We start from the raw sequence: 24,525 nt of genomic DNA, 5'->3' as shown, positions 1-24,525 counted from the left end.
AGTGTGTTGATGTAGATAAACATAGCCTATGTAAGCGTGTATCTAACATTTCATACATGTGCGCAAATACGATATATGTACGAGCATGTGTTTGATTCAAAGGCCAATAGTTTAGCAAAAAAACATCCACTATATAATGGCTCATACTTACATAAGTGTAATTTATTCTTTGTAGGGCTATAAATATAACTATCCCTGAAAGAGATTATATGCTCTTGTATTGTAAAAGAATGAAGAATTTAACTACTGGACTGATCACAGACAAAAGGAAGAATTAAAAAAAAAAAAGCCTCTTAACTTTAATTAATTAATTAACTATTTTGCCTGAGATAGGAACTATAACAGCGGAGCAATACTCAGCAGAAAGAAAAAAGTCCCGGTTGGACCATAAAGGAAAAGTTATGTTTCGTGTGTCTGTGTTTGAAGGGTGCGGAATAGTTTCTCGTTTAATATTGCTGATTACCGTAGCCTATACTTCCCTCACAATTGCCTGAGTTTGCGCTCCTCTTGTCATGTTTTCTTCTCTAGATTTATGTTTATTTGTTTATTTTTTTTAGGCGTATGTTCCCCAGTTACAAAGTGAAGGTCACTGGACTCAATCCAAAAACTAAGTACATACTGCTCATGGATATCGTACCAGCTGATGATCACAGATACAAATTTGCAGACAATAAATGGTATGCATGCATGGGGGGACGGGAAAGGTGCAGAGATAGGAGGAAATCTTTGTGTCTGGATTGCAGTTAGCAAAACCTAAGTTCAAATGGGTTGAAAAATACCTTTTAGCTGTCAGTTGGTGCTATTAATAAGCTAACAAAGGAAGAAATGTTGGGGGGGGGGAGGTTGCGAAGTATCCCGAGATAACTCCAGTTTGCCAGCCAAACTTTGGGGCGGGGGGCACAACATTTTAAATTAGCCAATGACTTGAATCCTGTTGGATCCTATTGGTTATCGCGGGGCCAACAACTTAATTGCATTTAAGAAAGAAAATCACCATGAAGGTAAATGTTAAGAATTGCCACATGGTCTTTTCTTTAATATTTAGGAAGAGGGGAGGAAGGGGTTAAATGGGGGGGGGGGGAGAACCAAACGGAAAATGTGTCAAAAATCTCCATTAATTTCCAGAGTAGTGTGTGTTGGTGTCTCCTTCCCCGAAATATATGATGCGACCGTCCAACAGCCCCTTCCTTTGAAACAGACCAAAGGAACTAGCTAGACAGACAGACAGATACGTTTCCATTCCTTCTAAGCCCGATCTTTCCTGCCCGTCCTGCGGTGGTGAACTTGCTTCGCTGGGCGTAGGCCTGACGCGGGTCCCGAGGGCTAAGCCGGCTTTGTGTCCCTTTGGTTTAGGTCAGTGACAGGGAAGGCAGAACCGGCCATGCCGGGCCGGCTGTACGTCCACCCAGACTCACCCGCTACTGGGGCGCACTGGATGAGGCAGTTAGTTTCTTTTCAAAAACTCAAGCTCACCAACAACCACCTTGACCCGTTCGGACATGTAAGTACCTTCGCGAGGAGGCGGCCTCCTCTCGCTGTTACGGAGTCAGCGCTCCGGAGGGCAGAAGGGAGCCCAAAGCCTCGGGGGGCAGTAAGCCTACACCTGCTTCGGGCTCTGAACTCCGCTGGTTTCATGTGCCTGAGGCTCGGCAAAGCCTGGGGCAAAAAGGTTGCAACAAAAGTCTGCCAGCGCGGGGGGTGGAGGTGGGGGGGCTGGCTTAGTGTCTAGCATAGAGTCCGGGAGCGAATATTCAGGGTGATTTTTTTTTGCACTCATTTCCTATTTCTGTGGCATCTCTGCTTGTCAGATGAAATGAAAAGTCAGAGCAAGGGGGGAGGGGGAGAACCTGGAGCGGGATAGAGGTTTAATAGGCATAACGTTGGTATTAATTTCACGAAATGGCTTTTGATGCACGCTGGTGGTTGGCAAAGTCCTAGGACTGTTATCAACAGTTGGCTAGAATTGAGCTGTTACTCAGTCGGTTGCATTTTCAGACATTCTTATAAGATACATGGTGGTGGGTGTGGGTGTGTTGGGGGGGGGTGATGCTTGGTGAAATATAAATCGTGACTGCATGTCTCTCTGTGCAATGTGGTAAATTGCTGGATCTGATCTGATCTTGTCCCAGTAACTTGGCAGCTGTCGTAGGACACTACAAAGCGCAGACTTCAGGCCTGTTTAGAGAAACAGTAGAGTGTACTCCGTGGGAAAAGGAAAACCTTATGAAATACTACATGGGCCAGATGCAAAACTTATGAGGCTGTAGTGTAAGGGAATAACGCAATGGGGGAAGACAATGGAATTAATTAGCCTTTAACATAAACAGCATATTAGTTTTTGTATCCATGTATGAAGCAAAAAATTCGTGTTCACATTCACACCCCTTTCTCCCCCCCACATATCCTGCATCAGAGCAGGTGACTGGAGTCGATAACCTGTAGGGGTCCCATGTTTATGATTCTCTCTCACCAGAAATAGAACACAAGAACCGCTCTGTCTCCCTGCTTTCATTTGCAAGCATGTTAGGCTCTGTATGCATGCTGCACTGTACCTCCTATTCTGTACTGGGCGGTGCTGGACAGTTGCAAGGAGTGACGGCCCAGGGAAGTCGAGCTCATTCCCAGTGTTAGAAGGTTGGGATTGTCTCATTTTTTGGGGCAGTGAGAGAGTGGATACATCTGAATTCATGTTCATTCTCAACGTTCTTGAAAATTGGGTATTTAGCTGTATTGACTGGGAGTTGCTTATGCAAGTCCTTGTCAGGTCTTGCCCTTTAACAGTATTCTTAAAAACAGGATGGCCAGGCCAGGCTTCAGTGGGTAACTTTTTAGCTACCTCGTTTTAACCTCATGTGGCTTAAAAGCGGCTTGCTGCCTCCGTGAAGTGGGTTAAAGGTAAAAAGCAGGCATAATTATTCAAGGAAATGGGACCGAATGTGGTTCGGGGTCTCCGATTCAAAATGGAACGAGGCTCAAAAAGAAAGAAAGAGAAAAGAAACCCCGCTAGCACTTCATATACAAACGATTTCTGTGCGTAGGGTCAGGCACGGAAAGGCTGTGTGAATTGCCCAGCCAGGAAGAGTCATTTTTCAAAGGTCTTCCTTTGAACAAATACATTTATAATTAGACAAGAGGGTATGAATCAAGATCCCCAGTGTCTCGTTTCCAAGAGTGAATTTTCCAGTCTGCTTTCAACACTTTGATTTTCTTAAAAACGACAAATCTTGTGCCATGAAATCCATAGACAAGTGGCCTCCACTGATGGAATGAATCCTCCATGTGGACTGTAATGCAACTAGCTAGCGCAGTGAAGGGGGGACGGGACATAATTACTAAGGAAGTGTGGGGTGGATGTGAGATCACAGCCTAATCTAACCCCCCTTTCCTCCTCTTAATCGTCCTCTGGTTTATCTGTCCCTCCCCCAGCTCCCCAAAAGAGGACATACGATCTCCTTATGGTTCTTCACTCAGCCTGGGTGGAGAAACGTCCCTTCCAGGAATTGAGATTCCTGCCCAAACCCCAGGAGAGGGGGAACAATTCGTGCCCAGCACATCTTGTCCTGTGTTTGGAGGTTTAGACTCCACCAGCAACTCCCCTTTCTAAACTCCCCCACCTCAAGGACCTAGGCTTCAAAGAAAGTTCTAGGGAAGGAAGGGGGCGGCGGGGGCTGATATGAGATGCCCTTGGAAGGAAGAGGCCAGCAGCCATTTTACTCCCTGCTGCGAGCAGGCGGCGATAGGAAAAAGTCTCTTTAAACAAACCTAAGGCCACGCTAAACAATAGGGACTTCAGAGGGGAAGCGGCACCAGTGGGCCCTCAATTAGAGTCGCTGTAATGAAATTAAAAATCATTAGATCGTTCACCGTTGATGTCCACGATTTACCGGGATGTCAAAGCAATTTGGCTAAAGCCCCAGGATGAGAAGGTCTGGCAGGCACAGAGGACTTGCAGGGGCCGGGGTTGGCGGGACAGACTGCGTCTGTCTGTCGCCGAGTTTTGCAGCAGTCATTATCATTACAGACTGCAACCAAGGAAGGGGGGAGGAAAGGAAGACAGTCTTTTCTTCCAGGATTAATCCCAGTTGAATGCCAAGCTTTCGAAAGAGACAGTCTCTGGTTTTATGGTGGGCACCAACCCTGGCATCCAGGGAAGTCTATGCAAAGACGGTTGGCTGGGTTAGGAAAATCACTGAGGTCTCTTTAGCTGGGGTGATCAATTAAAGAGCCTGTTTAGCTCCTGGGAGAAAGCAATCAGGGCGAAGGCTGAACCCGTAGTGGTGGCCAGCCCAGATCAGCACCGCTGTGTATCCAGGCTCTCTTATTTTGAGATTTGTTAACATCTGGGCCAACTATTGATTTTATATCGAGAAACAATTGGGAAAAATGGCGATCCCCCCCCCCCCGAGATTGTTCTTGAAAAAAGTTCGTGGATCTTCCGAAAAAAAAATTCCTACCAGAATTTTTGAAAAAGGCTCTTTTAATAAAGAGCTGTGGACAGGTTGACAATTCAAAACATTTCGGCCAGCTCTCACTTTTGGCTTAGAAAGTGTGGACAAGATTAAAAAGGGGGCAACAGGCGAGTCAAAGAAACAGATATTTCAGGGGAGAGGCAAGCGCTACCTTCAGGCTGTTGGTTTAAAAATAATTTCTCTCACACACCCCTCCCTCCCTCCCAGTTGTGAGGGCAGCTGCTCGCCTTCACAGTCATTTCCAACAGTGCTAAATAGTCCCCTCCAGGGTCATCACTGAGACAGCTTCATCCTTGAAGAAGGCACTTAAGGGAAATCCAGTTTAGTTATTACGCCACCTGGGTCTTCATTTCAGGCCTTTCCCACAATCTGAGCAATGAATAACTTACGAGCCCCAGGAATTCTATCATGTAATTTCTGATGGGTCGGATTTCCTTTCGTACTCAACCCCACCCACAATAAATGTGACTAGCAGAGCAATAATTGTAATGCTCAGGCAGTCAAACTAAAGCAGGAGATTCCACTGCGCTATAGAACCAGTGAGCCAAATGCTTCAGTTAGGGTCATTACATTGCAGGCGGGAGAACTGTGGGCCCAGTGGCTTTTATTAAATGTAAATATCTATGTTAGACCCAGGCACACACGCCTCCCGTAAGCTCTTTAAAGTTATGTTATTGCAAGATGATGTTTAGCGAGGAACCTGATTTATGGCCAGGCTGGTTGTAGATTCCTTGTGGAGATCAATTTTATATCCCTGGTGGAAAATATTCCCACTGCTCATGTCTGCTTCCCGTGTCAAGGGGCTGGCTTTCAGCAGAGGAGAAAGTCCGCCTTGTTCCTAAAAAAAATAAGTTCAGCTATTTTTACTCCTGGAGTCCCATAAAGATGAAACACACCCCCCCCCCCCAAACACATTTTTAGAGGGATGTGAAGTCTATGAATGATAAAACCAGCTCACTTGGTCTCCTCAGACGCCCCTTTCCCAAGCGAAGCCTCCCCTCCCTGCCCCCCAAAGCCCTGTCGTGGGGATCTTGGCCTGAGGGGAGAGTGACGGATCTAGGCCTCGATGCTTGACACCCCTCCCCCCCATGTGTGTCTCTTTCTTTTCAAGATCATACTGAACTCCATGCACAAATACCAGCCCAGGCTCCATATCGTGAAAGCGGATGAGAACAACGGATTCGGCTCCAAAAACACCGCCTTCTGCACCCATGTCTTTCCGGAGACGGCCTTCATCGCCGTGACTTCCTACCAAAACCACAAGGTAAAGAGGATGGGGGAGAGCCACGCAACGTGGAAGAGTCTGAGTGCCGGGGCAGAGGCTTCGCCACGAACGCACGCAGCATTTCCCCCACCCCAATCACACATAGATCCCTTCTCCCCCCCCCCCCCCATCACATACAGACCCCTTCTGTCTTGCCACGCCAAGCGCTCAGAGGGTTTGCACTCTTCATTGGGGGGTTATTCCTGGCGTGTCAGCCATACGGTGTAATGATGGGATTTAGCAGGGGGGGGGGGGGAGAAGAGAGAAGTTAGTTGAACAGGATGGTTTGCTCAGAGGTGAGACGACCCCCCCCCCCGCCCCCGCCATCGGTCAAAGGCTTGTAATCTGGCGTTGGAGGGGGGCGCCCGAGCGGTATCTTTCGCAGTTGTCTCTATAACCCAGCCTGGCGCGTTTGCTCCTTTTGCTTTGGGGATGGTTCCTTGCTGGCGAACTCTTCAAAAGCAGGCTAGGTAGTTGCGTGGCTTGTACCTCACCTCAGGGCTTTCGGGGCGCCTCTCGGTTCCGTCAGGAAGTCAAGGGAGGAGGGCTGGGAGGGAAACAAAAAGTCCCAGAGAAGCAATATAAAAGGCGTGGATAAAATAACGCCTTGTCTTGTTTTTCTGCGCAAGAAATCGGTGAGCGGGATGGGTGTTCGTGTAGGTCTATACACGAGTCCATGGGCACACCCTTTCAGTCACACTGATGTACGGATTTAGGCTTGTGAAGCCCCCATAGAGCTTTTATGAGCGGTCCATGCTTTGTGTGTCTCCCATTGGCTCGCCCGTAGGCCACAGGATCTGAGCGTTGGGGCGTGGTATTATTTTGACTAAGTTTCGCCCACCTAACGTTTTATAGTGAAAGCGACCCAGTCCTGGTTTTTGCCTTTAAACTCTTTTGGAGAGTCTATTCCTGGCCAAAAAACGTTTTCCAGCGGTGGCCAACTGCAAGTTTTTTGGGGGTGAAGTGGTCCTAGCAGTATGATAGCAGGGAAAAAAAAGAATTGAAGATATTAAAAGGGGGGTGATAGAAGTTGAAAAATCAAAAATTAATTTTTTTTTGGGGGGGGCGCTGAATTTACTAAATAGCAATCAGGTTAGACCACTTATAGAAGGGCTAGTGTGTGGATCCTTTAACTAGAGCCAGATAATCCTTAATTAATACAAATATAAACTCGTGGCAAGAGAACAGTATTAGACTCAAGGCAAACAGATTACTTTCAAAGTAGAGGTCATGTTAAGGTAAAATTGAATTTTAAATCCTTTAAAAAAATCCTCCATAAACTGTTTATAAGTCAGGGCGAGGGCTTTTAATTACACTGCTGGACGTGTAGAATGGTTTCATTGTGTTTAAAAAGTTCAATCGTGTGGTTAATTTCAAACCAAGAACGTGTCACTTTAATACTCCGGATAAATTATGCATGGTTTCCTGGAGATGTGGCCATGAAACGCCTGAACCACTTTAAACAGGTTTCGCTTTCTCAATCTCGTTGGTATCTCCACCAACCAACCCATTAGATACAAAAACAGAGATAGGTTTGTGAAGAAACAACATCTCACTGTCACTAGGGAGTGAAAGGAAATAGGTCCAAGCCATTACGACCGGGAGATGTTGGCACGGGCAGAACAATCAGTGCTCGCAAACTGAAGCCAAATGGAGTCTTGGCCAATTTATGGCTTAAATTATAACCCCGCTGTGGAGACTATAAAATCTGGTTGATAGGTTCACCTATATTAAAAAAATAATAACAGAATTGACGGCAATAAGAGGACAGAATAACCACTTTAAAATTGATTTCCTAGAGGAAATCAAACTCCGCATTTGAGATCTTGAATTTACCTGCTGTTTGTAGACGCAAGGAGCGTCTTGTGAGCAAATAACACAATCCAAAGGTTTGGGTAGGTAACTGCCATAGGGAAAGAGGGCTATTTGATTGCAAGTCAGCTGCATTTAGTTGATAAGACATGACACCTGTGTCTTTGGCAGTCTGGAAACACACCCCACCCCTTTGTGTGTATCCCCTTTCTGCAGACCCACAAATTCATGGAACCGTTCAGGAACAACTAAATAGAATAAAGGCGCAATTGAGAAATTATATAACTATGTAATGATCTACCCTAAATGGCATCTCCCTCCAGGGAAGGGAATAAAGTTTGCCGACTGCCCAATAGGAGTAAGAGCCAGTTTTCCGGGACCCTGTACTAGCGGATATTTGAGTGGAACAGTTTATATTCCTAGTACTGTAGTAAGGCAAAGAAAAGCGCTGTGAAAACGTCGGGACATTTCGTTCACAGTGGGGACCGATTTCCCTTGCGGATGAGACGCGGATTGTGCAAGAGATATTTTCATGGCACAATAGTGAATATATTTATTCTCAACCTAGGTATTCGTTCACAGTCTCACCCGTCTGTCTAGTTTACAGATACATCCAAGTCACCCCTGTATACGTGTCCATATCACACCCACTCCCAGGTACACACATTGCCAGAAGTATGCTGCAAATGAACGCCAGCATTAGTCGTCAAGGGCTTTTGGTGAGCTGCCTTCTTTTAGCTGTGCATCTATAGGGCATATCGGAGAGAGTCAGTGTGCTTACACATGCTATGGAAAGACTCAACTGATTTCAGATCCGTGGATTTATTTCCCTTGCACCGCTGCATTCCCCGTTGGATTTGGTGTTTATTTCCCCTGATATTTTAGGCAGCCAGAAAAAGATATTTAAACAAACTGGCTCTCCCCCTGCCCCCCACCTCCCCAGCCACATTAAGGGAGGGTGAAGCCATGAAGAAAGTTTGTCAGGTTTTCAGTGCAGTTGTCAGCAGCTCAGAGACCTTTCCCGCTCCCCACAACTCCTACTCTCACCCCAGAAATATTTACCGTTAAACTAGGTCACATGCACATTTCATTTCCTTGCCGTTTGCACAATGGTTGCATGCAATCAGGTTGATTCCCAAATATTAAACTTCCCCTGCAGTTAAGGACTATTTTGCTGCAGCTTAAATCATTGTGTTACTCGCTCATATTTATTAGGTACTAGCTTTCTGGTTAGGACCAGGAAATGAACCCTAATAGACAGAAATAATTAAAGTTCTGCCCTCGTGAGGTTTCTTTCCAAAGCAAGAATTCACAACAATTATTCTCATTAATTTTTACAACCTACTGCCCCCCTAGCTGGACCTGGGCTTTATATTGGCTTTCCCCCTGTCAGGATATCCGGTTTTATGCTTATTTTTTGGATGTGATTTAACATGCTTTATAGCCCAGATCCTGTAAAGTACAGCACTAGGAAAGAACAGCCCTAGCTAAAAAGGCAACACATACACAGCTGTGCTACAGTGCACAGAGATGTGCAAAGGACAATGCACAAGGGTACATTGTAACTCATTGCCAATATGTACCAAAGGTGTGTCATAAGGGTTTATATATACTTTAACTTATATGTACACACATTATACTCAAAACCCTCTATTAAAATAGCACTGCAATCTTAATGAAGTCAAGCACTCAGAGGTTAGGAAATGCCAGTATGAAGGTTGCCTGGGCAATATTAATTTGGCCTCCATGTATATCCATTATTGTACTTTCTACAATTGCATGATCACACACTATTTTTTCACCAGGCCCCTGCCTCTTTCAGTGCACATGACAGACCGTGCTCAATTATGAGCAGCTATTCAATATTTTGTTTCATACTATTGTTTATTATATGGCCCTAGGCCTTATTTACTGTGCACTGTTCACATCAGCTCTGAAGACAGGATTAGTAATTCTCAGGGAGTCTATGGCACTCATCACTACAATATCTTCACCTCACAGGAGTGTAGTGAAGGGTTTGTATTATCCCCATTTTTCAGATCAGGAGTGGAGGCAGAGAGATGCTCACTGATTTTGGATACCTGATATGAGATGCCTGGGACCTGGTTTTTCAGAGTGCTTAGCATTATAGAGCATTTTATATGTTCAAAGCTCAGCAATTCTGCACTCCAAACCCAGAGAGTCAAGTCAGGCACCCAGAAAGTGAGGAGCACACAATTAGTGATTACTTGTTTAAATGACTTGCCCAGCATCACATAGGAACTTGGCAGAGGCAGGGATAGAATCCAGCTCTCCAGGGCAGCATTCAACCACCTTAACCAGGAGGCCAGCCTATGCTTCTCACAATCTTTTGCCTCCTTTACTACTTAGCTTTCAACTTCTGCTACAAATGAGGCTGGGGTCCTACAGACAGCCTCCTTTCTTTCACAACCCTGATTTATCCCCAGAGCACCATACATCCTGTACACTCTGAACAAGGTCATGAAAAGGGACCATCTAGTTCATCAGCAAGCTTGAAACCTTGAGGTCCACCTCCCAGACCTTTGCAACTTGAAATAATGGAGTAACAGATAGCAGTAGTAGGTTATCATGCTCTATGGGGACCAGCACTAGAAGGGGAGGACACATTTTACCAGCAGGTTTCACAGATATTTGCCAATAGCAGAGGAATGGTGGGACTCAAACCTTGGGTTCCATTTTGGGCGCAGGAGGGGAGTGAGAGCTACCGAGTACAAACTCTAGCCATTCCAAGCTTGAGCCCATCTGCCACATCCCCGCCAACCTGTCCCAGTCGTCTCTTCACCACTTCTGGTTCCTTATCCCAGTCTTCTTTCCTCAGATTACTCATCCCAGACCCAGTCTCCATGTCCAGCCAGTCCTAGTCTCACTCCAGGTTCACTATAAGACTCCCAATTCTCTCTCCCTCCCCCCGCCCCACTAGATATTTCATCTCTCCCCCTTCCCACACCCAGTCCCAGTCTCCTTGCCCAGCCAGTCCCAGTTCCCACTCCAACAACTTGTCCCCAGATTCCTTGCCCAGTCTATTCCAGTTCTGTCCTGGCTCCTCATCCTATGTGTCTCTCCTCCATCTGGGTTCTTCATCCAATCTCAGTGTTCCTCCCAGTCCCTCCCTAGATCCTTGTCTAGTCACCCCCATTCCTGGCTGTCTGTCCCAGTCTCCTTGCCCAGCCAGTATCAGTTGCATTCCCACACCCCAATTTCTTGTTAGATCTGTCTCCCCTCCTTCTGCAACCCCCACCTAGTTCCTAGTCGCAGTCTTTGTCCAGCCAATCCCAGTCCCCATCTCATTTCTCTCACCAGCTCCCAGCCCCATTTCTCTCACCAGCTCCTCACTCTGTCTCCCACTCCCTCCCATTGTAGGGTCACCAGATTCCTTATCTGAATATACTTCTTTCCCTCCCCCAGGTCTAGGATTTGTTCTCTCTGCATTCAAATCAGACAGCTTCCTCACCACACTGCCTGGGTACCAGCAGGGGTGTCATTGAGACTAGAGGAAAGACAGGCTCCTTGTCCACAGTTCCAGTGCCCAGCCCCACCCTGACCGGGAGCAGTTGTGAACAGCCATTACAGGGAGAGTCCAGCTCAGCCCCTGTAATTCTGGACTAGAAAATACTCAGGTCAAGTGTACACTACAAAATTAAGTTGACTTAAGATACTCCAATATACAGCCACCACAATAATTCCATTTCTCTTGCATGTCCACAGTAGACTTCTTGTGTTTGAGGTGCATGGCCTCCCCAGGAGCACTTGCACCATTGTGGAGCATTGGGGGACAGTTTCTGAAAGCCAGCAACAGTCGATGTAAGCAATGCAGTGTCTGCACTGACATAATTGACCTAACTACATCGACTTAAACACTACTCCTCTCATGGAAGTGGAGTTAAGTCAGGGGAGTGGGCAAGTTACATTGGTGGGAGCTACGTTGTAGTGTAGATACTTACAGAGTTAGGTTAGATGAAGTATTGTCAATGAAGATGGCGACTTCATATTTGAGCTGCTAAATTGAAAAAAGGTCTAATTAACATATGCAAGCTGCATTTTTTCCAAAGGATTATAATTGGACCAAATTTGGGGAGATTTCAGAGGGACAGAAAAGGGGCATCTCCCTGTCAAAGGATGCCCTCCTGCAGAATTTTGAAACCCTGCTCCAAAATGTAGGGAGTCTAGTATTTCAGAGAAAAGATCTCCAGATTTTTTTTTTTAATAAAAAAAGATGTGCAAAACATGTTACCCCCTAGCTTTGTTTTCAAAAAATGGCTGCATTCTGTTGGCTGAAACGATTTTAAAAAAAATCAGTCTGAGGAAGACAGCGGCATGGAAAACGTCAGTTCTAATGGTTAAAGTTTGGTAAAGTTAAAAGCAACTGAAAATAGGGTTTTATAATGAGAAGTGTTGGGCAACCTTAGTAGGTGGCAAAACCAGCACATAATGTATCTAAAACTGTACAATATATAAATGTTTACATATACTTCCATTCTCTCAAATGTTCTATAAATTAAATGTTAGAATTATGGACAGTTTTAAAGGTGACCCTTTATATGCAAGCTCCTTCCATAAACTCTGTTCAGAAGTACTTGTGCCCAGTTTATCATAATAGAGAAGTGGGAAAGCAAAGAGTAATCTATAGGTCAGGTGAGAACTTTGACAGCAGTTTCCTTCAGTTAACCCTCTCCAAAATAGTACAGTATTTAGAGCCCTATATTTTTATTGCATCCATATCGGATAATGCTTTCCTGGGCATTCTGACTTTGTGGGAGTTGCCTTTTTTTCTCTTTTTTTGAAAAAGTAAAGGATGTAATTGACTAACTCACTTAGAAAGTAAAAAAAAAAATCTATCAAAGTCAATGGCAATAGTATGCTTGTAATGAATTAAAGAGCTAGGACCTGATTCAAAGCCCACTGGTCAATGGAAAGGGTCCTTTTGACCCCAGTGGGCATTAGATCATGCCCCTAATCAGGGTTTTAAACAAGAATAGACTAAGTGACCTAAACTGCTCTTGGAGCCCAAATCTATGAACACATATTAAATCACTGCTCATGTGAACAGTTCCACCGAAGGCTGTGGGACAACTGACTCACTTACCTAAGCTTTTGCACTGCAGGGCTCTTATCATTTCATGGAAATTTTGAAAGAGAATTAGTGTGTTTTAGTACCAGTATCATAAACCCCAACTTACTAGAGGACTTCACTCACTCAAGCAGCTATTCCCATTGTGTTTAGCAAGTAAGAACTATTCACATGGGCATGATGTTGCAGAATACAAGTAAACAATGAGAGAGTTTAGCCACTGACTTCAATAGAGCCTAGATTTCATCCATGGATTCTTGCAAAGGTTGTGAGCTTCAAAGACATACACACGTGCTTAACTTCGTACACATGAGAGGTTCCATGGAACTCAAGTACAATGACTGTTCATATGTGTAATGTTAAACAAGTACAGACTAAGGACCTATGCAGTTATCCAGCTTCAGCAGGAGCATCTATATTGGAGGCAGCATTGTCTAGTGGTAAGAGCAGAATGCTCAGAACTAGGGGACCTAGACTGTTTTCATATCTGCCATCAGGTTGTGCTGCCTTGAGCAAAAAGTGCCAGTTTCCTCAGTTATAAAATGGGGATATTATCCATCTTTATAAAGTGCTACATTAACATGCAGTGGGGAACTCTTCATGTGCTCCAGCAAGGTCTACATGGGCCAGTTAGTGCACAACATGCGGGTGTGTTTTAGAATTTACACCCCACACCATGTAGACAAGCCCTGAGATGACAGGCATTGTGGGTATCGGTTGATTGATATAAGAGGGGGAAAATTTCTGTTCACTTCAGTTATGTCTGAGCAGACATACTAATAAATAGAATAGATGTTTAGAAAAATGGGTCCATAATTTTGAGTCCTCTAGGTGCTACCACAATATAAATTATTACCTTAAACCCAAATACAAAGCAATTGTCATATGAAAAAGGACTAATTCTGGTAAACCCTTACTCCTGTAAGTGTCTTTACTTTATCATAATAAAGCTTAAGAAAGAGGGGTTGTTGACTGAGGACTTCTTGTCAGCTCAGAGATTTCTAATTCTAGGAAGCTTGATTTGTAATGCCTAATTCTTTGGAGTGGGAATGAAATGCTCACGATAAATCACTTCTTGTTCCTTCCTTCAGATCACCCAGTTAAAGATTGAAAATAATCCCTTTGCTAAAGGGTTTCGAGGTAGTGACGATATGGAGCTACACAGAATGTCAAGAATGCAAAGGTAAAATATTTATACATACGGTATGAAAAAGTTTGCCATTGCAGCAATTGGCCTCATATGCATTACTTTAGTTTGTCAAATTTAGTCCTCAATCCTACAAACATTTATGTATATGTTGAACTTGATTAAAAACAAAAAACATTAAGATTGAAAATAGAAAAGGCTAAGAGGTGACTTGATCATGGTTTTAAGTACCTACATGGGGAGACGATTTCTAATATCTGGGTTCTTTAATCTAAGAGAAAGCAAAACAAGATGTAATGGCCAGAAGCTGAAGCCTGACAAATTCAGATTAGAAAGAAGGTTCATGGGTAAAATTTACAGATAGTTAACAACTGCAACAACTTAAAAAGGGACATGATAGAATCTGATGGCAATTGGAGGTCTGTCTAAAAGAGCTGCTTTAGCTCAACCACAAGCAGTTGGACTTGATGCAGGAATCACTGGATGAGGCTTTCTGACCTGTGTTATGCAGGAGGTCAGACTAGATTGTCAGAATGGTCCCTTTTAGACCTTAAGATCTAAGAATCTATTAACTTGATTCATTCCATGCACTCAGAACTCCCATGTGTAAAGTTACTCACGTGTACAAGCATTGGCAGGATCGAGCCTTAATGGCTATGTAAATCATACTGCTAGACAACAATGTCTCTTATGCTGCAAACACTTATGCATGTGACTGTCCAGTTGAATAAGATTAAACTCACATGTTCAAGTGTTTGTAGGCTCACGTCCAAGAGCCAAAAATAAAAAAGCCACCTTATTCTCCTCTGAATCCACCTTTGTGATAAATCAGACTGTCCTGTGATCCCTTATCATATAACCTTTCTAACAGCTACACTGATCCTGGCAGCTGATGTAAATATATTTTTCATACACTGAAAAGTGAAATAGTTTTTCCTTCCCTACTCACACCTCCTTTTAAACTTGGACAATCATGTCCTGACAAGTTTTTGCTGTTCAGTTACCCTATAGCTTTGATGAATGGAAAATCTTGAACCTTTACATAAATTACTATTTTTCCTTGGGGTGAAATGCTAAAGACTATTAGAAAAACTTCATGCCGTATGGAAATCATGGCACATGGCCATGCTGAGCTGGTGCTAAAGTCAATAGTTTTGTGCAATCCTGTGGTTGTGGATCTAGTGAACAGAAACTCTTGGAAATATACACAGTGGGAACTGGAGTAGTTGAAAGGGTTAAGGTATTCTGCAGAGTTGGCACTGTGCATTTTCTGATGCTTAGTTTGCTTCCTAGACAGAAGGGAGGGGAAAAAAACCACACACCTTGCCATTTTCACAAAGAAGTTATTTTGGAGAAGGGTGGAGTAAGATTGTTATTTTGAAATAAAGAACCATTCAGGATGGCTTTGTAGAGGAAAATAAAAGGCAGAAGAGTGGCCTGACCGTGTGTGAGAAAAACAGGTTTTAAAATGATGGGTCGGATGCGTAGCTCCATCGACTTCAATGGAGCTGCATCCATTTAGGTCAGCTGAGAACACAGCCAGACTAAAAATATCAGGCTACTGATTATAAAAAGGAGATGAAGAGATAAAATAAAAATAGACCACTAGAAATTGGTGACCTAAGATCCCCTTGGTTAGCAATCATCTCATTGGGTAATGTAGCCATGGACATCATTAATGTTTCATTCTGAAGGAAGGGCAATGCTATCTTCTTCTAGCTAGAGCTCAGTTCTGTTGAGTTTTAAATATGGGTCTGTAGTTATTACAAAAGGACATTTAATGTAAGACAGCAGAGCTGATAGAAACACAATTTGCAAAGCCAAGATGAGGCTCAAGACAGGAGCGGAGCATTAGCTGGTTATGGATTCCTGATTCAGGCACTTGTCCCCACATCAGATCAGGCTGGGGTTTAAGGGATCATACCCCAACTGAGGATCCACCTCAGCACAGGCCCTCCTGCCCTATACATGTCCCCTGATATCCAGGTTGGAGGGGAGAGGGCGCAGGGACACTAAACAAGGGGTCTTCTCAGCTGCCCAGGTCTGGCTTCTCCCCAGCATCGTTGCACTACCAGAGTGGCAGAAAGGGGACCAAAAGGCAGGAGCAAATCTGATCCATTGGGTTTGACTTCTGAAGTTGGCCTGAGTTTTGACATTAATTTCAACAGGCCCATTACCACCTAAAAAAAAACAACAGAATGGGCACTCTCTTCCTTGTGGGCAACCTTAGAAAAGAGCAAGTATAGAACAGGCATGTGTCTTGAATTACCCAGTCTCTGGCAGGGTGACCTCTTCAGGTCAGGTGAGACTTATGCTGGTGGTGCCATTACAGTGTGTTCTGTGCTGCCAATATCAACCTTTCCCTGGTAAAAAATGCAGGACAGGCATCTGAAAACCACTGCAGTCCTTGGAGACCTGGAGACTTTAGGGAGTCCAGGATACCAGGAGAGGAATGGGGGCTGATGGAAATGCAGTGGCAGAATGTGCGCACTTGGGCGGGAGTGGGGTCATGCACTACATTCCAAAGCGAATAATAGGCCAAGATCCATGGGAATATGGAGCAGGGCCTCTGTAGATCTCAGGCTCTTTGTAGAGAGCTCCTCCCACCAAATCTAGACTCCCCAAACAGCTCCCCCACCTACACCATGGTACAAGCTAAGCCTAGCTTCATTTACCACTACTTCCTGCTCCACAGCTGCCTGTGTTTTGCTGAGCCCCCACCTACAGTGGTGATTGTAAAGTCTACAGCAGAATCATGCTCCTCTGAGCAGCATTAATAGCCAAGGTTATTTTGGTGCAAATTCACCATTTGGGGAAAGGAATATGCCCATACCATGGGACTTGTCCCCCCAACTCCACTCCTAATTGCCTGGGCATGCACTTTTCCTAACCAGCCTTTCAGCCACATGGATGTTTTAGCAGAGAGGGGAACGGTCAGTTATGTAGAACATATATGAGTTTGAGAGAACATCCCCCTAGCTGCCTTCCTCTCTGCATGGCATCGCCATGGGTTTGGTCTCCTCCACATACACAGCTGAAGTGAGCATATAGGCCTGTCCAAGTAAAAGACTTCAGTCAACTGGGTGATCAAGGCAATACCTTTCAACATCAGGTAATTCATAGGCAAAGAATAGACTAGGTCTGCAGTGAGATCCAAATTCTAGTTAATGCAGGCCTCCAATAGAGGTTTATCTTCCCCTCCATTAGCAACAGGACTATTCATGCTCATGTCAGTTGCTATATACTTTAGGAATACATACCTTGTGAGCTTTAGTTTGTGAGATCAAACAAACTGAGATCTATTACTTTCATAGAAAGAAAAAGAATGTGTATATCTATCCATCTCCTTGTTTGCCTGTTGTGTTCATGTTGAAATTCAAAACCAATTCAGATGAAAGTTTGTCATTTTAATGCTTGGAAATTTTAGGCAAATTATTTCTCACATTCATACCTCAGACAGTGGGGGATTGTTGGGGCATATTTCACCCTAGATTTTCGTCTACAACTCTCTAATAGTGCCCATGAGAATTAAGCCTGGAGATCACATGCAGAATATTCTGCATTGATCCACAGAGGATGAAATTAAAGCAGGGATCTGCACTGTGTATTCCAGAGGAGAATTTTGCCCTTAAACTTCTCCACGCAGGAGCCAATGCAGATGTATTAATAAACCATATCTATGGAGTGATTTTGGAGGGATGGGGCATTGCCTAGAGAGTTCAGATTTGTGTACCTGCAGCTAATAGAATAGAGGGTGGGAAAAGAGTTGGTGACTTTTACTGTGCTTCAGCCCCGAACACTCAAAATGAGAGGCATCTTAAAAGAAACTGAATCTCTTGCTGAGCACCTGCAGCTCCTGTTAACTTCAACTGATGTCACAGGTGTTCAGCACTTCTGAAAAATCAAAGTCCTAATTACCATTCAAACTAATTCAGTAGTTTTGAGTTTCACATTTGGGAAGCTCTTGTTTATGAAAAATTATATGAAAGCAATGCTCTGAATGACTTAAATGGCTATCACTGGCCTTTATAATGTGTGACAAAGTTCTAGAATGGGGTATACAACAACAGAAGAGGCTTGGTGTTATATAGGGGTCTCTCTCTAATGGAGATAAAGGGTCATTTTTTGCTTTCAGTAGCATAAATCCAGAGTAACTGCATTGGCTTCAAAGGCATTGTTCTGATATATGTTGGTGTTACCAAAAGCAGAATCTGGTCCAACATCTGCTATCATGGCAGTGTCTAGATTTTACCTTTTAAGAACAGTTTACAGAACTAAATGGGTAGATGCCCCTTGGTTTGTGCAGTAGGATGATCAACATGGATCAAGAGTTAGTGCCAGGATTCCACAGCTGAGACATGCATGTCAGTGTGTGTTTGTGTTGGTGCTGGTGGAATTTTTGGGTGAATCTGAGGACTCACCAAGGTGTGTCCACGCAGGAGGACATGCTAACACCAAATCTGTTTGCTAGATCCATAATACCGGATGCAACTGGGGTTTGTTCCATTGCAAGTTACTGCTATCATTTTACCATTGCAACTCTATATGCATTTTCATTTCCCCATGCTCTGGCTCAATGAAATCTCAGCAGCTCCATGTGTCACCTTAGACACTTCCTAAGAGAAAATGCTAACCCCTAGTGTGGGGGCTATCACCCCTGGTGGGGAGATGTTGCTCAGTCCCTATTCTGACAATAGACTCCAATAGAAGGTTGCCTGCAGAAGGACCGAGTGCAAACCCAGGGCCTGATGCATATAGTTCATTGAAATCAATGGGATTTGGATCAGGTCCAGATTAAGACTAAGGAATTGGCCCATGAGTACTACTCCAACAGGCTCTGCAGATACCGGACTAAGTGTCAGTCAAATCTCTATTAGGGAGGCATAATATTGCTTCTGCTTCCTTCATTGCTCTGGTGCTCAGTTACAGGGCAGCCATCCAACAAGACAATATCTCTAGAAGATCCTCACAATTAAACACTAATAAATACGGACATCAAAATTCCAGGGTACCTTCCTATTCCCCTGCCCCTCCCCATACTCACATTCAGCAACAGTTAAGACTAGATATTTAACCTGAGAACATTAGCTCTAAAGAGTTTGCATCAGGCATAAGTGTAACCATTTGAGTAGGGGGCATGCCCCCTACATCCCAGCTTTTTGCTATTCTATTGATCCCTCACCTTACTATAGCTCTAGGTCTCCTGTAGTCTCAATTCTGATGCAGTATGGCTGCTCTTATGAACCAGAGCAATGGTTCATCTAGCCCAGAGTCCAGTCTTCTGACTCTGGCCAATGCCAGTTGCTTCAGAGGGAATGAACAGAACAGGCAATCAAGTGATCTATCCTCAGTCACCCACTCCAAGCTTCTGGTAAAGAGTGGCTAGGCTCCCCCCCCAGAACCCTCCTCCATCAGGCTTCACTTCTGGTATCAGGTGTTGTGTGTGGAAGTGTTAGGTGCTAAACTACTACCTGCACCAGTCCAAACTGGTCTTGTTAAATCACCTCTCAAGCTGGGGGTGGGGTGGAGATGGGATATTGGATAGCAATGTGGAGAGGGCAGCTGTGGGGATGGAATAGTGCAGCCCTACCAAGTCTGACTTTTGGCTCATTCCATTACGTAACCCACCCACTCTGCTGCTTTCCATGGCGCTGGCCTGCTGGCTCAGGGAGGGGGGATTTTCTAAGAGATCAGGGAGTCATTTGGCGAGGGAAGGCAATGTGTCAGTTTTTCCTCGGACTTCTCTCAGAATGTAGATTAATTAAATTCAGGATCCCAGGAGATTCTCCCAAGAATGCTTCTAAGACACCTGTTTTTAGTTACACAGATAACTACACACACACAATGCAAATATTAAAATGATGCAAATTTACACTCCAGGCTTTCTTGTTGGGGGCTGGTAGGTCAATGAATTTCCTCTTCCTTTCTGCATCAGTTGTATCTAACATCCATTCCTCTCCTGACCCCTGTTCTGAGCAATAAACAAAAAATTGGCCTAAAATCAAACACTTTTGTGCCAAATATGCACATCTGCACTTAGATCCATCCCCAGTTTTGATTCTGCAGCCGTAGAGGGGGCATCATAGAATCATAGAATCATAGAATATCAGGGTTGGAAGGGACCCCAGAAGGTCATCTAGTCCAACCCCCTGCTCAAAGCAGGACCAATTCCCAGTTAAATCATCCCAGCCAGGGCTTTGTCAAGCCTGACCTTAAAAACCTCTAAGGAAGGAGATTCTACCACCTCCCTAGGTAACGCATTCCAGTGTTTCACCACCCTCTTAGTGAAAAAGTTTTTCCTAATATCCAATCTAAACCTCCCCCACTGCAACTTGAGACCATTACTCCTCGTTCTGTCATCTGCTACCATTGAGAACAGTCTAGAGCCATCCTCTTTGGAACCCCCTTTCAGGTAGTTGAAAGCAGCTATAAAATCCCCCCTCATTCTTCTCTTCTGCAGGCTAAACAATCCCAGCTCCCTCAGCCTCTCCTCATAACTCATGTGTTCCAGTCCCCTAATCATTTTTGTTGCCCTTCGCTGGACTCTCTCCAATTTATCCACATCCTTCTTGAAGTGTGGGGCCCAAAACTGGACACAGTACTCCAGATGAGGCCTCACCAATGTCGAATAGAGGGGAACGATCACGTCCCTCGATCTGCTCGCTATGCCCCTACTTATACATCCCAAAATGCCATTGGCCTTCTTGGCAACAAGGGCACACTGCTGACTCATATCCAGCTTCTCGTCCACTGTCACCCCTAGGTCCTTTTCCGCAGAACTGCTGCCTAGCCATTCGGTCCCTAGTCTGTAGCTGTGCATTGGGTTCTTCCGTCCTAAGTGCAGGACCCTGCACTTATCCTTATTGAACCTCATCAGATTCCTTTTGGCCCAATCTTCCAATTGGTCTAGGTCCTTCTGTATCCTATCCCTCCCCTCCAGCGTATCTACCACTCCTCCCAGTTTAGTATCATCCGCAAATTTGCTGAGAGTGCAATCCACACCATCCTCCAGATCATTTATGAAGATATTGAATAAAACCATACTGAGGAGCTGGTAAACATAAGCCCTCTCGGCTTAAGTTAGATGACCAGGTAAGAGTTAAAGATCCCATGATTCATCAAAAAGATAAAGGATAACCTCAGTGTCCTGGCCAACCTTCCCTTTCAATAAAACCATTCCCGATTGTCCAAGGCTGCATGTGAGTGATAAGTCAGTGGATATTAACTGTTGGGTTTACAGTTAGCTATTGCACTCATCTTATTTACCTTAGTAACATGACTTGTCAGACTGGATCAGACCCAAGGTCCATCTAGCCCAGTATTCTGTCTCTGATGTTGGCCAGTACCAGATGTTTTGGAGGAAAGTGTAAATCTCACAGTAGATCTGGAATAATCTGCCCCCACATAGGTCTTGTCCGGAACTCTATTAGAGATTGGTTTAAGCCCTGAAGCATGAGGTTTTAATCTCCCTTCCAAAGTTTTGTTTAACAAATTAGGATAACTCTGGATAGTCTTGATATTTGTTGCCTGCCTTGGGGCACCTTGTAAAACTAAGTTTTACTTAATGATATGCCAGTTGCTTTCCTTCATATGAGTGTGGCATGAACCTCACTGCAGTCAGCAAAGTGGCATGACACTCACATGGTGAGGTTTCATGAGAATTCAATTTCCATTTGCAAAAATCAAGTGAAGCTGTTTGACTTTCAGTGCTGCAAAGTCTGCCGGAGAGCTGAAAATCAAGTTGTGCTCCTTGTGCCATCTGAACTTTCAACAGCAAAACTTCTGGGCTTCCTCCCCGCAATGCAAAATGACCTCAAAGCTACTGTAAAGCTGTAACAGGATTCTTCCAGCATTGGGGAATCTTGGACTTAGCATAGTGGCTGTATCTGGTTTGGCTGGGGAAAGGGAGCTGGAGCGGGGACAAGAGCTTGATGCGCTCTGTTAATTTCCAGTGAGTGGAACATTCTTTAGGGACCATTCCAGCTGGAGTAAGCTAGAGCAGTCCTATGGCTGCTCTAACTTGCACCAGAGGCTAGTTTGGCCCTCCAGATGGCTTAGGATAAATGGAAGCATAAACACAGTCTTTGCCTCTTCCCTGCTCCACTGGAGCATGGAAGAGGTTTGTGGCCTCTAAGCCAGACTTTCAAATATGGCAGCGTCCAACTGTGTGTGTGTGTGTGTGTATCCATGCCGTCTTCAGTGGAGGTGCATAAGCTGGGTAGAGAGTCAGTGGAAGGAGTATATACACACCATTTAAATCTCACTTAACCCCTATTTTGCAGGTTTGGGTGATGCCTACACTTTAGACTGGTCTTCTGTACAGCCATGAATTTCATCCACTGATTTGTACGTGCATGCACACCCTGAAATCAGTTTGCCTGTGCACATTGGATCTGTCATGCATAGTGCTAGCCAGGTGTGTGCAACACACACACATGCAGGAAAACCTGGCCCTTTGCAAACACAACCTAGCTGACAATTCTCCGATGAGGCAGCAGGCACATTGGAATGCAGCCTAGTCCCCTATAGCTGCATTGGCTTTGCACTGAGGGCATAAGTGATTTGCTATAAGCAGATACAATTCAGAGACACTCAGAGCAGGGATGTAGAGCAAAGAGATGTGATTTTTACAGAACCATTTTTCTGACTCTCAAAGAAGGCGATTATAGTCTCTGACTGAGTCCTTTTGCCCTCCCTGCCTGGTTTGCTCAGTTCTCTATTTACCCCTTCTTTTAAGTGCCTTCCTTGTTAAAATTCTAAATCCTTCCAAGGCCAATTATCTACTTTGCTGATAATTTTACCCTCCAGACAAAATTTCCACTGATAACTGAAATTCACAGATAGGCAAAGAAAGAAACATGTTGCCTGAGAACTCAGAGTCCCATCTGAATGCGTACAAAACATATTGTCGTGAATGCTGCACGAAGCACGTATTTACAGCTCGGCTAAAACAGCCAGCACCAGCATTCACAGAACTAGAGCTGCCGATACTTAGGCAGCAGCATTCATAAAGCTTGACATTTTGGAATCTGTGTCTACGGTCATGAAATAATCGTCATCAGACCCGCTTCCCACCCCATAATTTCCTGCAACTATGAAAGTTTTCATAGATAAAAAGAGAAGAATGCTTAAAAACAATCAATATAATCTCTCACTGATAAAAAGTCAAATTCTGCCAAGTTTATTGATAATCAATGAAACCAATATGGGCTTGTGAACGTCACCAGCACTTTGAACTTAAAAAGCGTGGTGAGAAGAGTGGACTTACCACTGATGCACCTGCTTGTGGCTACGGCTGGGGAAGTGCCTCTTTCAGCTCTAGAAAAAAAGAAAAGGAGGACTAGTGGCACCTTAGAGACTAACCAATTTATTTGAGCATGAGCTTTCGTGAGCTACAGCTCACTTCATCGGATGCTCAAATAAATTGGTTAGTCTCTAAGGTGCCACTAGTACTCCTTTTCTTTTTGCAAATACAGACTAACACGGCTGTTACTCTGAAACCTTTCCGCTCTAGAGCACTCGGCTGATAGGTTGCTCTGGTCGTCTCTCAGCTCAGCCCTCCAGCCTGGTCACATTTTAGTTCCACCCTTTCTGGGGTAACAGTGTCCACAGACAATCCAATGTCCTTAGGAAAGGTCTTCAGCTCTGGGCCTGACACCACCTTCTCCAGAGGTGAATAGGAGAGCCCAGGCCCTCTCATGACACTGGTTTCCAGTCCAGGACCTTACCAGCAACCAACATCTGCTCAGTCAGACTCTGTGCTGCTGCTTTCCAGGCCTTCTTTCTACCATAGCCTGGCAACTGGCCTTTCCCACAGCTTTTCTCAGTTAGTCCTTCGGTCAGGGTCAGGACTCCCTGCTGGATTCCCCCAACCAAATCCCAAACCAAAAGTGCAAATTTAACCCAACTTCTGCCCTCCTCAGGTTTGACTTCTCACATTTCCCTTACTCAGCTGAACAACTCCTAGGAAGTCTAGTCCAGTCCTTTTATCTAGGACCCTCAGCACCAGAGCTTGCTCAAGGCCAGAGGCTGCTCCATGTCTCTCCTGTCCAATGTATCTGCTTAGGAGAGGATCTCAGGGCTAACTGTCCCCCTGAGCTTCCTCCTTGACACTCCCAACCCCTCATTTTCCCACTTTCTAGTCTTAAAGCATGACTAAAACATTCTTTCCTACAGCACCCTTCTCAGCCAGACTTCCCTTCTTTATAGTCACCACCCAGCTTCTTCCCCAGCGGGACTTCATCTTTAATTAAGCTGCGCCCTCCCTCCAGGTGCAGCCAGGTAGCATAATTGGCCCCTCAGGCCCACATTAATCCTTTCATTGCCCATACAGCCTTTGCTGAACAGGCTATGAAGCTGGAGTTGAGTCTGTTGCTCAAAACATATTGCTTAAAGCTAGCCAGATAAAATTCCTAGTGATGTCGATGGGCACAGTGATGTCGATTGGTTCCTCTGAGCATGCAACAGATTTTACTAGAAATGGGCAAATGATTAATCCCAGATCATTTATTTCCCCCTCTCTATATCCCCCAAATTTCTCTTCTTCATGAGATGAACAGCTGGTGATTTCTCTGACTCTCTGTAAGTCCTGTGGGTTGTTGCTGAGCAGTTTGCGGTAAGGATTTGGTATTTAAAAGATGAAGCAGTGGGAGCAAAAGACCTATCTGGCTTTAAGATTAAACTCGATCAGTTTATGGAGGAGATGGTATGATGGGATAACACGATTTTGGTAATGAATTGATCT

General features: G+C 44.6%; 1 protein-coding gene across 1 annotated transcript in view; it reads left to right on the top strand.

Annotated features, from left to right (window-relative positions):
• The window catches only part of TBX5 (T-box transcription factor 5), a 49,029-nt gene that overhangs the window by 8,496 nt on the left and 16,008 nt on the right, over positions 1-24,525 (top strand). The window contains exons 4-7 of the mRNA XM_073312831.2: positions 558-677; positions 1,354-1,501; positions 5,581-5,733; positions 13,726-13,817. Of these exons, the coding sequence (XP_073168932.2) occupies positions 558-677; positions 1,354-1,501; positions 5,581-5,733; positions 13,726-13,817 (513 nt within the window). The remainder of the gene's footprint in view (positions 1-557; positions 678-1,353; positions 1,502-5,580; positions 5,734-13,725; positions 13,818-24,525) is intronic.

Source organism: Lepidochelys kempii, chromosome 15 (genome assembly GCF_965140285.1).
Source record: "Lepidochelys kempii isolate rLepKem1 chromosome 15, rLepKem1.hap1, whole genome shotgun sequence".
Taxonomy (NCBI): domain Eukaryota; kingdom Metazoa; phylum Chordata; order Testudines; family Cheloniidae; genus Lepidochelys; species Lepidochelys kempii.
Note: the sequence above shows the minus strand (reverse complement) of the source record. Positions and strands in the feature narration are given on the sequence as shown.